This window comes from Melanaphis sacchari, unplaced genomic scaffold, assembly GCF_002803265.2.
Source record: "Melanaphis sacchari strain LSU unplaced genomic scaffold, SCAv2.0 Contig66_pilon_pilon, whole genome shotgun sequence".
Lineage (NCBI taxonomy): Eukaryota > Metazoa > Arthropoda > Insecta > Hemiptera > Aphididae > Melanaphis > Melanaphis sacchari.
The window spans coordinates 30,577-46,847 of NW_020271477.1; the positions used below are offsets into that span (position 1 = coordinate 30,577).

The window sequence follows — 16,271 nt, forward strand, 5'->3', positions numbered from 1 at the left end:
TTATGCCCGGTTCAGGGTTACATAAAACTTTAATGGACCGTTATATCTGTATGAGTCAATTTGCAATAACGGTTGTCTGTAAAAGTTTTATGTAACTAATAAGTAATAAGTAATAACTGTCATTACCAAAAATACTATGTATTATGTATAATGTCTACCTATATTTGTATTTTATATGATCAATTGTAGAATTAAGAGTAATAAAATATCAAAAGTTGAATAAGTTATACTCGAAATTAATTTATTTAGGTATTTGAGGTATTGATGTTTGTTGTTTGACGCAGTTTAAACTCAAATTTCAATATTATTTATCAAATAGACATCATTTTTAGCTATTATTCAAATTTGAATTTCTAATAACTTAAAACTTAAAACTCTTAACTTATGCATATTTAATATAGCAGAGAACAGAGAATCGTTTTTAAATATAAACATTTGTCATAAGTTATAACTTACAATAGTCAGATCATCAGAAGTCAATCTTGCAGATATAAGATTAATTCAAGATAGGCCCTCACAATAATATCTTTAAACCTCAGATTCCATACGGCATAGGCTAAGGGAACTTGGTCATTCTCATAACTTTGTATAGAAAGTAAACTTTTAATTTATTGAGTATAGACAGTTGATTACAAATATTCAAAATAACTTATAGAGTGGACTTTAAGGAGAGGGATCTACCAAATAACAAAACTTTTAAACTTACAATTATTCTAATAATTTCAATTCATAAACCTTCATCTCATATTAACCAATGCTCTCTAGTGGGTTCGTAACCACACGTTATACATTATAGAGAAAATAATTATACTCAGTAGACTACTAATATAAATATAGCTTACTTTAGCTAACTTTCTAGGTTTGTCCGGGATTGTACACCTGATAACTCCAATATTTCGTACTCTTAAGAAAAATCTTTAAAAATAATCATCAAAACAATTACTTATTGTCATATTCAAGTTATAATATTTAAGTTTTACGAAGTATTTCCCATAAAAAGAAGTAGGTATAATGATCATAATTCATGACAAAAAAAAAACTTAATTGATAGTTTAATCAATTTTTTTTTAATGAATACATACACACATAAGTATCATGTGCGCTATGTAAACAATTCAAAATTAAGTATAACGTGAGAGATGTCTTGTACCTAATACCTATATAGTTTAATAGGTATATATTTATTTATATATATATTTATAAATTATAAGTAAATTGCGAAGTATTCTAATTATACAATATATAACTATATTTAGGTACCTACTATCACAGAATATAATATTAACTATTGCTGCTATAATATGCATAGTACACTTATAAATTATCAACCAATAAAAGGTTTGCGGATAACATACATTTTTTGTCAATGTATTATGTGTGAATTGATTCGTGGGAGAGGTCATATGATAATATGCGCAGTAAAGAAGTATTTTTACTGTAACACTGTGAAGGAAATCATACAATTTAAGGTAAGTACTAAAATTGGACCGACAATTTTTTTTATAGCCAACGAAATTATTTCATACTATATAATAAATAATGATACGTATATCAAAAATAAATAGAACATTTCAATGGGTACTAATCGCGGTTACCTACAATTTACACATGCTTTTCTTTTATTTATTCGATTTTTTTTTCTTTCCATGAAATCCGTCAAAACCATTTTGAACTTTACCGTCAAATAAAAAAAATTACTGGAACTTTTTTCCCAACAGTCAGGACCATTTTACCGAAGATACGAGTATGTGAGTCGCAAATCCAATATATCCATGTTTCAAATAATATATTGAAATGCGTGTTGGTAGTTAGTTTTTTGGCAGGTATACATCGTTTCCAAATATTTATTACGCTTTTTATTTTGTTGCGTAGGCCATATACTTAGATTTTTTAGTATTAGGCATTAGTTATCATTAAATCATTTTGAAATTATACACAACATTGTTACTTGTCAACGATGTTAAGTTTCGATTTATCACAGTACCTAAATGAAGAGTTGAGTTTGTTTACTGGAAAATCACTGGTACACATCCGTGAGAACTGATAAAATACAGGTAATTAAGTACCTTAAAGTCCTTTAAAATAATCAAAAATTAAAATAATATTTTTGTAATACAGACTTACGTTTGCCCTGCAGTCCTCCACCGTTAACTTTTCGCAAATGAAGTGTTTAAATAAGATTATTAAGTACATTTTAACAAAATCTATACTTATTTTACATTATTTTCTTTAAATTTATTTAAAATAAAAATAGAAATTTATTTTGTTTTTTATCGTTGTATTAATGTACTTACATATTATAATATCTTTCTGTCCATAAATAATTTAACCAACTTTATGGTACATTGGTTGTAATGGCCAATTGGTTAAACGATGTGTTCATAACTATAAACAGAACGTATTTTGTAAGTTATACCGTACAGTTTTTTTTTTTTTTTTTAATGATCACCGATAAAAAAAAAGAGATTTAAAAATAAAATAAAAGTACGTGTTTATTTTGTTATAGCTTATTTATTGTAATAATTTTAAATTTTTTTAACGAATAATTAAAAATATGTATGTTTTAAAAGGTTAAAAACTATTTTTTAATTGATCCTAGTAATGACTATTTTTAGAAAATGTTGATGGCTTAATTACAATTTTGATTTAGTATAATTACCAACTACAAGATTTTGTACTACGACCATCTAAGTTTAGTAAATTTATTGATAATTTTTATCGAAAAAAATAATTATTTTTTATTTGTATGAGTATCCTAAAAAATCATGAAAAGCTATTTACATTTTTATAATATGATTCATTAGATTTCTTGTTCAAATTTATAAAAAGATACAAAATTATATATCTACAATTTTTCTTCTGCTTCTTCAGCTTTCAACTTTCTCTATTAATGCTGCCTTCTATAGTTAAACCCTGGGTGTACTTGTTTAAATCTACAATAACAATTGAAATCATATTTTTTTTTAAATGCTTACATTGATTTTAGATTCTAAATATAGGTACAGTAGGTTTTACTATCATGTGTGTTTTTTATGTTTATGAAGATATTACATTTGTGTAAAACAATTTATTACAATTGTACATTTTGCTTTGAGTGTAGTATTTAAAAAAAAAAATATTTATTTATAACTTTGATAGGTAAAAATATGAATTATACCGTGTTTTCCTTGAAAAATTAAAATAAAATATAAAAAATGGGGGAAATATCGAAGTATAAGAATACTTATGCAACACAAATTTTCGAAAAAAATCGATTTTTTTTTTTTTTGTTGTTACACAATATAAATTTGTAAATAAAATTTACAAAATATTTTGGATCCTTTTGAATTAATAATAGATATTTCAAAATAATTATCGCATTTTTTAAAATGTTTTTGATATATTGATTAAAATAAAAAATGTTTATTCTTAGTCAAAAGACAAAAATAGTAATTTTTTTTTTTAAACGATTTTAGTTATTTTTTGTAATTTTAAAAATAGTTATTAATCGTAGAGACTAGAAACTTATTTCCACTACGTTTATCATTAATCATTATATATTATCATTTTCTATACACATTAAAATGTTCAAAACATTTAAAACGATTTTAAATTATTTATACCTCGAACTTAATCATACCATTTCAGTATTTAAGTGACCTACATTAAGTAGGACACGAGATACGTACGTACACTAAAAAATTGTCAAGAAAACAATTGATACTCGATCCGCATTTTTAATTATGTCAAAATAATTGAAGTTGTTTATGAAAAAATCGTATTTTTTTTTTTAATATATCCAATTTTGTCAAAATGTTCAGCTGTAAACATTTATAAAAAAAAGTCATTTATGTATTTTTAATATTTTTAAATGTTGTGATAACAATAACTCATAAAGAACTTTATATTAAATTTGTGGTTATATTTTTGGTCTACCTGAAATCAACCCTACTTTATTTATTTTTATTATATATAACCAATGTTTAAATTTTTACATTATAAATCAAATTTAAGATAAAGATAATAGGATACTAAATTTGAAAAAGTTAGATGTCGGTTAATGTCATAAAAAATTATTTTGTTTTCTTATTGTACTACCTACTATAGTTTTATTGGTGAGAATGTGTGACGTACCTAAAAAAGATGTTAATATTTTCATCAAATAATTTATCGTTACTAAAGTAAACCGTAGAACATTAGTAAAAAATCAAGCATGTGTTTAAAAATTAAAAGCCAACTTATGCCAAACTTAAAAAAAGAACATTAAACGTAATTTATGTTGTTTGTATACATTGATGTTGATTTTTTATGATTTTACTTTAATCGTAAGGTAAATAATGACAATTTTTTTACTATAAGATTGTACATGAAAACTTAAATAATGTTGTATCCAAAACAAATTAAGCACAATTGGCTTGAACTTATGTCTGTGAAATATCAAATAAAAAATAGCAATATTAAAAACCAAAAATATAGCCAATTATCATATTTTATACACTATACAGTAAAACCCCGTTATATTACCTATATTTTTGTATCTTATATAGTAGGCCGTGTGATATATTTATATGACGACGATATTGTCTGTATTAATATGTCTGATTTTAATTTGAAAATATTATTTCTGTATTAATAGTTTAGTGCTAACTATTTAATCGGTATTTGGTACAGGCACATGTTTGATGTTAATGAATATTAGTCACAAACTCATAACTCACTATATTAATAAACTCGTGTGTTATTCTGTTCGCCATTTTTTTAAGCTACTTAAAGCGATGTAAAATGACAAAAATAAAAGGTTTGATTCGAGCGAACTTCAACTAGAAAAACACATTTGATTCATTAACAATTAACAAATTTTCTATGATATAACTTTCAATCAAAATGATTTTTAATGCAATAAAAACTGTTTATATTAAAATTAATACATATTTTTTTCGTTAGTGAATAATTTCATTAAAAAAAAATTATTATTGAAAAGCTTTCCGACTGAACCAATTATTTTTTGTATAATTATTGCAGTCCCATTTTTTAAATGCAAAAGAAAACAAATTAATACAATATAAAACAATAATTATTATCTTGATGACTACTTTACTAAATTATATTACTAACCAAACAAAAATAATAATTTTCTGATTAAATTGTAAAATAATCAATAGATTTCAAGATATAATATTATTCAAAAATCAATCAATAGCTTACATAAATTTAAATACTACATACAATTATGCATCTTTCCGCTTAATCCTAGCTTTTCAGTGATAATTATATTATAATAAGTAATTATTGATATTCAAAATGTATTTTTATTTAATACACATAAATATTATGTTATTTATTCAATTATGTACATTAACTTATTGTTTATCTATACTAATTTAAAAATGAAAATGAAAAATATATAACTAGGTATTTAATTAGTTATTTTCAGGTAATTTTTCTAAACTTGATAAAAACGAAAAAGAAAAGATAAACGTCAAAGTTGTTTTATCTAGACAGGTCAATGTTCACAATCTATATTTGTACAGTTGAGCTCTGTATAAATAGGTACTTAATTACAAAATTTAACAAAAAGTTTTTTTGAGATTTATAGTATTTTAAATAGATATAAATTTTGAAAAAAAAAATATATCATTACAATCCAATAAAACATTTAAATTGTTGTGGTCAGTCTTTACCAAATCACAATATTGGAACAGACTTGATTCTTCAAAGAGAGTCTGATACAATAATAGACTTGATATAGTAAGTTATTTATTAAATTACCTATCAACAAGTAATTACATTTATTTTAATATTCTAAACCGCTAAAGTAAAAAATGTTAGTGATAATTAGATACCTACCTACTAAAATATTATAACGTACCTAGTACATTAATACCTTTATTAATATTTCAAATCAATCACATAAACCATCAAATTCATACACAAATGATATTTTTAAATCTAGTTTTTATTGAATTCTATAAATGACACACATTTAGATCATTAGATAGAATTAAAATGAGTTTAAAATAATAAATTGCCTGGAACGAGAAAAACCAATATTTTATTTTAGGAGATTTTAACTAATAAGTAGTTATTATATTAAAAATATTAAATGCTTAAAATTACAAAAATATGTATAAAATAATGAGACGAAAATTAGGTATAATTGTGCCCTATATCTATTAAATACTGCATTCACATTTAAAATAAATACATGCAGGTATTACAATTAAATAAACGTTTTAAACTATAAAAAAAATTATAAACACATACGTATAATAAACCGGTATAATAATAAAAGTTTTAATAAACCAAATCAATAAAATTACCTATAAGGAAATATTATTGAACACACATATTGCACAACCTCGTAGTTAGATGAAGAATACAAAAATAAAAACAAGGTAAACAGATGAATCAAATTAAAATTACAGGTAACATTAATCAGTCATTATTAAGTATATTTTAAGTATAATAATAATAATAATAATAAAAAAAACAAATTTATCTAAGAGATCTTTATTAAATTCCATTTCAAATTAAGATAAATATAAGTTTTATTTATCGTTTGCGAATCAGCTGTAATCAATAAACCAAATATGTTGAAAGTATCATTTTCATTTATTTTCATGTTAAACTATTTGCAAATCTATTTGCATAGGTTTAGTTTTATGGATATGTCAGTTATCCTTTGTTTGAACACTTTCCGTATCAGATTCAATTTCTATAATTTCTTCGTCATCATAATCCATAATCATCTGTTCATCACATGAATCATTAGAATTATCTTCAGTTAATAATTGTTTTTGTTTTAATTGATAGGTATTGTGTCTCTGAGCAGCTTCTGCAAACTTCAGGTTGCATTTAGTCATGTTATTCCTGAACCTTAAGTAAACGGTTGATGGTTCCATTTCATTGTTTAACTCCTTGGCTATAGCTGTCCATACAGGACTTGTACAGCTTGCAATCAAGTCATTATGAAATATATCACTTTTATATTTATAAATGGCATCATAAAATACATCATCATTTAAATTTAATGATTTTTTGTTTTGTTTTTTATCCATTCTTGCAGTTAGTTCAGATATTAACGTTTCTTTCCACGATTTTTCTTTAGAATTAATTACTTGAATTCGATTTTTAGTTACCGATGAAGGTTCGTTGGTCCAATCTGCTAAACACTTTTTAATTAATTTCGATCTACATGAATCACTGTTTTGACGAAACTTCCAAAACGCTTCATCTGGAGTGAGTAAATTATTCATTAAATTTGAAACGTCTATCCAAACAGGGCTAGATGCCATAGCAAAAACACCATTATTAATAATGGAATGTTTGAAAATTGATATTGCATCAAAGAACATCTCATCTTCAATACTTTGGTCTTCAACAGAATTTAAATCTTCATCTTCTTCGTGTGAAACGTTGTTTAATTTAAAATGTTCCAACAATTTTCCTTGACAATTATGAGTGTTACGCTTAAACCTCAAATAAGCTGTTTTAGCTTTGATTGCATAGTTAAGGTGCTTCGATATATCATTCCAAACATTATCAGTAGACGGGACTATACTGTTATTTTTCACTAATCTTTTTCTGAACATTAAACAAGCTTCAATAAAGTCATTTTCTTGTACATAGCCAACTTTTTGTCTCATGGATATCAAATCTTCAAAACTAGTATCTGCGTCACCTCTCGTATAATCGTGGTCCATCTGAGAAGTAATTTTTGATGAAATCTGTGAAGAATTTGCTTCATAAGCTTCTTGAACTTTTTGTTGGCAATTGTATCTGTTTAACAAGAAGTTATTATAAATAGCTAATGGTTTTACAGAAAAATTAAGTTTAGATGCGATTTCTTTCCAAACTGGATCACTACGATTAGCATATAATCCATGTTTAAATATAGCGTCCTTATGATTAATTAGCAAATCTAAAAATTTGTCTTTATCAATACTTTGAGAGCAATTTAAATCGTTTTTTGAAGCTCTTAATACACTAGAATAGCAACAATCTATATCATTAATGTACCTCATATAAATTTCTTTGGGTTTCAGTGCATGATTTATTTCTTGACTAATCTTTGCCCAAACTGCATCGTTAATATTTGCGATAGTATTATTCTTTATAACTGATTGTCTGTGTGCAAATATAGCTTCAACTAAGTCTTCTCTAGGAAAATGACTTTTACCAAAAAGTCGATTACGGAAATTTTGAGTATCGTTCATGATGTATGAATAAACATCATCTGCATTCGCATCTTTCAAACGACTTGATATTTGTCTCCACACAGGATCACTTTTTGAAGGTAATTCTCCACTGGCTAGTAAGATAGAATCCTTAAATTCATCAATTATGTCAATAAAATCAACATTCGATTCATTGAAAATATCACATTCAACTATTGGCGTTAATTCAGACATATTTTCTGATACTTCAGGTTGTTCTCCAGAAAACACAGTGCGTTCTGTTTTAAGAGCTTGAATCATTTTTGTCTTGCACAAATCTTTATCTGTAAGAATTGTATCATAGATGACTCCAGGAGATAATTCAGAATTTAATCGAAGAGAAATTTCGTTCCAAACAGGATCACTTAAATCTACGACTTGATCACCATTCATTATTGAATATTTATACAAGCATATAGTTTCAAAAAAACGGTCTTTATGAATTGTGTCTTTGTAATCTTTTAATAATCCAGTAGGTTTAAGAAGTCTATTTAAGCATAGTTGAGAATTTCTTGTTACTCTGAAGTACACAGTTGCTGGTTTTAAAGTATCGTTAAGGTCTCTTGAAATTCGAGTCCAAACAGGGTTTGAAAATTTAGCTATTTCACTTCCATTTTGTAAAATATCATCACGGTATTTACATAATACATTGAAAAAAGCTTCATCGGATACACTATTAGGCTTGTTCAATTTTGGAACAATTAATGGAGTAAAATTCTCATCTTCTTTGCATGCCTCAATAAGTTTAGTCTGGCATAAGTCATGATTACGAATAAATTTTGAATGGACATCAGATGGCTGCAAAGCGTAATCTAACATATTTGCCACTTCATTCCATACCGAATTATTGTATCTTGCTATTGACCCATTCTGTATTATTTTTCTCCTATGAGTGTATAATGCTTTGAAAAATTTAGAAGAATCTTCAAATTTCAAACTTTTCTTTTTTACTTTGTTTTGTATCTTTTCCATGGATGGTACAAATTTTCGACTTGGAACTTCATAGGTCTTGGCTTTGGAGGGATCAAGTTTACAATGAGTAAGCAATTTTTTATGACAGTTGTGGGTATTACGTTTAAATCTCAAGTAAATACTATTGGGCTTTAAAGCATAATTCAAGTGTGCTGAGATTTGATTCCAAACAGAATCTACACTCGGCGCCACCTCTCCATCTTTAAGAACCTTATCTTTAAACATGAATAAAGCATCGTAAAATGTTTCGTTATCAACATGACCCGGTCTTTTTTCAACAACTACATGGTGCATATCCGTTTTCATCATATGGTTTAGTATAGATAAATCTGTAGTTTGACTTTTAGGGTCTTTAAGATATGCTTCAATTAATCTTGTTCTGCAAGAATGTTTATTTAGAATAAAACGATTGTAAATACTTTTAGGTTTAAGTATATTATCTAATTTTGAAGCAACACGTTCCCAAATATGATCAGAAGAACTAACAATGCGACCATCTTTCACAATTTCATGCATAAAGTCGAGAAGTGTACGAAAAAATGTTTCTCTAAACATTTTCTTTTCACTCTTATTCATTGAAAAATATTTCGAAGTAGATTCACGCTCGCTGTTATCATCAGGATCTGATTCGGGTTGGGGTTGGTTTTGATTTAATTTCAACATAAAATGATTAGAAGGTAACAATATACCAGATATAGGTTGTCCTTCGGCATTATTAATTAGTAATATCTGATTTGACTGAACGGTCGGGGCGGATGATGTAGACGGCCCAGTTTCTGATGTTTTCGCAGCTATTTTTTTCAAAGTTGAAGCATTGATAAGTTTAGTATTTGGTTGATTTTTAAATGTATTCATTTCTTCGACAGCTTTACATACGGTTATGATCGACACTTTTTAACTGAAACATAAAATAATACACGTGAAGTTATTTTTAACTTGATCTCAAATTATAATATAAACGTACATTGTATGTATATACTTCAGTTAACATATGCATAATTAATTAAAATTATAAAAACACATTATTTTTCTGAAAACCTAACCTAACTTTATGATATATAAAAAGTAATGTTTATAACCTTAAGATTCCCTTAAAAAATATTCAATCAAATTAGAACTAATTTAATGTAGGTATTGAATTAATTTAATGAGGTAGATAGATAGGTAGGCTAATTATATAGATATTGAAAAGCTAAAAAGATAATTATTAATTCAGGACTCGGGGCTTTATGCATTTGTATATTTGTTCGGGAAATAGATAGAAGAAATCGGATTCAATACATATTTATTTTTTGATATAAGGATTTCAAATTCAAAAATTTTTATTGCATATTTTTGTATATTTTAAGTTTTTTTCTTCACATGCATATTGCAAAAATTTATTCTTTTTGTTGCATATTCTATAGATTTATATATTTTTTAATTTGATTTATTAGAAAAATAAAAATATTATTATAAAATTTTCGTTTTTGATGCATTATAAAAATATTATTTAAAAAGCAAATGGGTAGATACGATACACAATATTATTCATTCTAAATTAATTTTTTCTTATATGATTTCGTTTGCAATAATGCTGATATGATAATAATCAATGCTGAATGTTGAACAAACCACCAAAATATATCTCATTTAACAGTTTGGCCCTTTTTTGGTATAGTATGTAAACAATATAATTTTTTTTTAATTTAATTTTTATAATTACATCTTTTTTTAATTTAAAATAAAGATATATTTAAGTGCATATTTTGATATCTACTATGCATATATGTAATAATAATAATAATAATAATAGTAAATTTTATTTAACAATTAATATACAATTTTGTACTTATAATTAAAAATATACAAGAAACATGTTTGTAACTCCCCTTTAAACATAGAGCTTGTTTTTTTTTGGAGGGGGGGGAGTATGCCATATGCATTTATGTATACGGATATTTACATGATCTTAATTGTATAAAGTCCCAAGCCCTGGTTATTATGAACAGTAAATAATAATATCTACATATTAATATAATATCATAAATATAAACATTTTTATGTAAAAGTAAATCTATTGGATTTTGATTATAAAAGAATTTTATATTTAAATATTATCTTAAATGTTTTTATAGTGAAAAAAAGTATTTTAAACAAGTGAACAAAAAAAATGTAGCAAGTAAAAATGATTAGTTGATTTAAATTATAATCCAACACTTACTGTGGTTTTTTTTTTAGCTGATTTAATTTTTTTTTTGATTAGTACGAGTATAGTCTGCACTCTGTAACCGTAATCAGAAACATCAAGATTCAGTAATTCAGTAATTGTACATAATATATAATATATATTACTGTTTGAAATAAGTTTAATCTAGAATCCAGTACTCACCACCCACCTCAGAAGCACGCCCTAAATTAGCTACTAACTATTAATTACCTAGTAACTATTAATCGATGGAAAAAAGCAAACTCTCTGGAAATACTTGCAAAAAGCGTTTTACAAATAAATAACACGACAAGTCAGTCAGTAATTAATGCATACTCGATGAGCGTTGAACTTTGGATCAAATACGTGATAGATTAATCTGAAATACCTACCACACATCAAAGTATAGCACTTATAATATGTACCTTTTTGATTAAACAGATCTAATTATTATAAAATATATCATATAATATGTAACAGTAACATCGTATATATTATGTTAACACGGTTAGCGACAATGTGTATAATATTGATATTTTATAAAATATCTATGAACTCTACATAATACCAACTACAGTTGACAATCTATAAAATTGTTTAAATTACCCGAGTATTTTATGAAATTCCAAACAATGCAAAGGTAATGTACTAAATTCATGTTATTAGTATTTTCTTTTTTCTTTATTAATACCTACGTTCAACATAAATATTGTAATTTTTAGAATAATATAGTAGTAATAATAAATAATAATTTATAACTTTGTAACTACCTATACAATTTACAAATTAATTTTTGTTTGTTTCATTTTTATGTATTATATTCTGTAATATTAAATTGGTACTTTAAAATAAATATTTTTTGTGTGCTAATAAAATTAATTGTCTTTATCTTGATAAAAGGAAATTGATTTTTTTAGATTTTTATTAGTGATTTCCCTATTCTATATCTTTTTATGAAATGTCTAGTCATGGATTAGCCTCTCAGTTTGGAAATTAGCCTCCCTCCAAATGCAATACAGACGAAGTTCTCTACGAGTTGGTACATGTCTACCCCTAGGAGGGCTACAGCTCCCACCCCCCCCCCCCCCCCCCAAAAAAAAAAAAAAATTAACTACTCTACGCTTATGGTTATTAATTATTATACAAAATATTTAGGAAATGTATGTAAAAAAAATATACACTTCTTTAAAAATCACCAAGCATTTTAGACATTAAATATATTATACATATTGCCACTAACATATTTTACATTCCTAACATGTATAGGTACTTACAGGACAATTAAAAGTTTGAGATTTTACCCTGGGTAAAATTCTGAGTCCCATTTTTGGAGGTCTCCCGAAAAAATTCAGATGGACTTATAAATTTATAATTTAAAAAAATTAGCCGCCATTAATAATAGGTACATAAATACATAATGCATATGATTAGGATTATTCTATGTTAAAAGAGCATTTAAAGCCTTTTATGATATATTTTTTCTATATGAAGTATCAATAATACAATTTTATTTTGTGATTAATTTGTATACTTTAGTTTAGGGACGGGCAACACAAAAGTACTAAAGTGCAAGCACGGTTTTTGAGCAGCCGCAATGTGGGAAGAGGCGAAAATATTTTGCATATTATATACTTACATACATTCATATCCCACTTATTTTTTTTTTCTGTTATTTGATAAATGGTAACTAAAAGTTCTATAAGCTTTATAATAAAGTTTATTATCTATATTTGTGATTACTAAAGATATATTACTACTCTAGTAGTCTAGTATTCCCTGTACTATTATTATCACAGATTATACAAGACCAGATGTACTTCTGCATTAAATTTACTGATGACTCGGACCTACCTCAATGCAGTATCCAGTAAGACCACGTATGAAAAATAATTTATTGTACAACGACCTTACTATAATTATTGTATCAAATTATACGAAAAATACAAAAATTCGTAATACTATGATGACTATTATAGTTTTTACAAATTTATACATTTACAAGTCCTAATTTGAAAATGTAGCACTACTGACTTTAAAAACGCACAAGAATATAGTATAATATACATAGATTTATAATAAAACAATCAGACGTGGATCGCAGTCAAATATTTAGTGGAAAATTTCGAGTTCAACTTTTTTAGCAAAAGAGGGGGAAAGCCGGCACAAAATTGTATTGAAATTATGCACAGATAGATATTTATAGGATTTATCGCTTGAAGCCGCGAAAGGTTTTATGCAAATGACGATTACTCTACTTTTACACAGAAATTCTTTAATTCTCTTACGAATCATTATTCATTACATTAAAGCATGTACGAATTACGTTAATAATATTTATCGTGTTAAATTAAAATTTAATCGTGTACCAGACGTAGGATGTAAAATTAAACTTATTTAGGTACTAAATAAAATAACAAGATAATCTAAATGTAAAACAAAGCAACACGTATGACATACACCTACTCTGAAAAAAATAACATCCCTCCCTTTAAAAAATGTCAGAAAACCTCGGAGACAGTTCATTGAAATTATATACCTCTCGTCACGTCACCGCATACAATGTTATCATACCCTCTCGTTTCCATAACTATTAGATCCGTTACCATCGATTAGAACATTTGCGTGCGTACACATATCTAACACAGCGCGATACGATACTACGGGTGCCGTCTGTCCGTGGACGTGGAGACCCTGTTTTAAATCACATACCGATCGAATCATACTACACTTTAAGTAACAAAATATTCCAAGTCCTTTCTCAAACGGATGATATTTAAATAATTATTTCGATAGTTTTTTTAGCAAATCCTCCAGAGGTGAATGAATCTATCTCATGATATAGACGTTTGTAACTACATTTTTAACCGGCGCATAGCAGAGATTCTTCTCTCTCACGTGGAGAAACCAATTGGTAATGTTGAAGCTATTTTTTACAAATGAAACAAGTTTGAATTAACATTTACATGTAAAATAAGTAAAGCTATGAATTTGTAGGAAAGTAAATTTGTTTTTAGCAATTGGGAAATGTAGCTTTGTAAGTACATAATTTGAATTATGTAACAACGAATCCATTTATAAAACTTTTATTTTGCATTTTTAGATCATATTTTACTTTTTTAGTTCATTTTCCGGTATTCTTAATTAAATTTCGTCAATTAACATCTTTAAAACTCTAGTTATTAATGAAATAAATGTATATAAAAATTTTTAAAAAATGTTTCAGGTAAATAGCATTATACAAAATTCAAATTAAATCAATATTTTAAATATTTTTTTTTTAAATACATATATTTTTATACTTGTATAATATAATGTACTAAATTTATAATATCCTATAATATTAATATGAATATAAAAATTAAATCAAAAACCATTTCATGTGTATTTTATACTATAATTTTTGGCATTTAATATTGCATATTTTTTTGCATTTTTTGACATTTTAATGCATTAAATTAATAGCTCTAAAAATAAGCTATATGTTATCTGTTGTTAATTCTTTTGAAGTACAATATGTTTAGATTATACCATTTTTAGTAATGGTTATTTTAGCTTTCAATGAATTACCAAAAATACTTAACAAGTCCTAAAGAAATATAAAATATAAAATTAAATATTAACAAATATATAAAGCACATGATTTTCATAAAATATTATTGCTATATTTACTTTATAACGATCAATGAAGCAAGTACTTTGTTCAAAATGTAGATTGAAAAAGTTATTGCTATATAATTATTAACGTAGCTAAATCATTTTAATAAAATTTTATTATAAATTTACAATACATATTTTGAATTCATCCATGATGCATGAACGATGAACCTTAAACATTTACATAATATATACCTATCGAATATCCTGTTTAGGAATTACGTAGTACATTTTATAATTTCCTTTAATAAAAACCTGAGATTTGTTGAAAAACTCAAAAAAAAAAAAAAATGTAGGGAGGCTATACACGTTTTTGGGGCGCTAAGAAGTCCTCCTAAACCTCCCAAATGTACGGCTATGAAGTATGAAGAGACTTTCTTCACACCGCCTTCAACTATCGTATGCGCAATAATGACATCGTGTACCTCGTACAGGGGTCGGCAACCAGCGGCCCGCGATTATAATAATTTATAAATGGTATAAAAATATGGAATATCACATTGATATGTTAGTAAAGTTGATAACCTAAACTCGTCAATATATACCACATTAAATTAATATAGGTACCAAACAGTGATGAAACTTAATGAAACTCAAATTAATAAAATTAAGCTTTGTTTAAAATTTAAACTGTAAAACATAAATCAAATAAGGTGTATGGCACATGAATTTACTCGGTATTGCTGGTTCAGTGCGTATTGCTGTACCGAATGTACATGTTATTATATCGTTTAATATATATTATTTATATATATATATATATATTATATATAAATGTATATTTTTCAATACTTCTCTGCTCGTCGCGGATATCCGCAGCACGCTCGAATCTCCTCCGCCGATTCGTTCCCGGCCGGACGGCGGCCGCGATCGACACTCCGTGGAGGCAGTGGCACCCCCGTTTTTGGACTCCGCCGACTTCGCGCCCGACGCTCGTTCGCAGCGGACGAGTGTGCACGCGACTTCGGACTTGCCGCTGTCCAGCCGACGCGACGCGGTTCCGTGTGCGCGGACCCACACCCGCGCTCAAACGACGGTCTTATTTATAGCACGACGACGCGACGAAAATGAAATGCGGCTCGAAGCGTACCAGCTGCTGTTCGGCGCGCTAACTCGCCGCCAACTACTGCAGCCGCTCGGCCAGACGGTCGGTCGAACGCCGTCGCGCGTGGGCAAATCAATAACACGCATAAGCCCGATTAAGCCGTAAATCAATTCGCCCGGGGCGCCAGCCGGGACAAAAGCTCGGAGGTGCGCGCGAG

At 26.9% G+C, this 16,271-nt stretch overlaps 1 protein-coding gene across 3 annotated transcripts in view; it reads right to left on the bottom strand.

The window, feature by feature from the left end:
* Positions 1–6,382: 6,382 nt before the first annotated feature.
* Positions 6,383–16,271, bottom strand: part of LOC112600710 — a 14,672-nt gene continuing 4,783 nt past the window's right edge. Inside the window, exons 1-3 of one of the 3 annotated variants that reach the window (XM_025348020.1) lie at positions 15,802–16,250; positions 11,371–11,431; positions 6,383–10,065 (exon numbers count right to left, since the gene is read on the bottom strand). In XM_025348020.1, the coding sequence (XP_025203805.1) occupies positions 6,651–10,022 (3,372 nt within the window). In that variant the 5' untranslated portion in view covers positions 10,023–10,065; positions 11,371–11,431; positions 15,802–16,250 and the 3' untranslated portion in view covers positions 6,383–6,650. Of the gene's footprint in view, positions 10,066–11,370; positions 11,432–15,801; positions 16,251–16,271 lie in introns of those variants that run through there. The other 2 variants (XM_025348021.1, XM_025348022.1) reach the window with 2 other exon arrangements.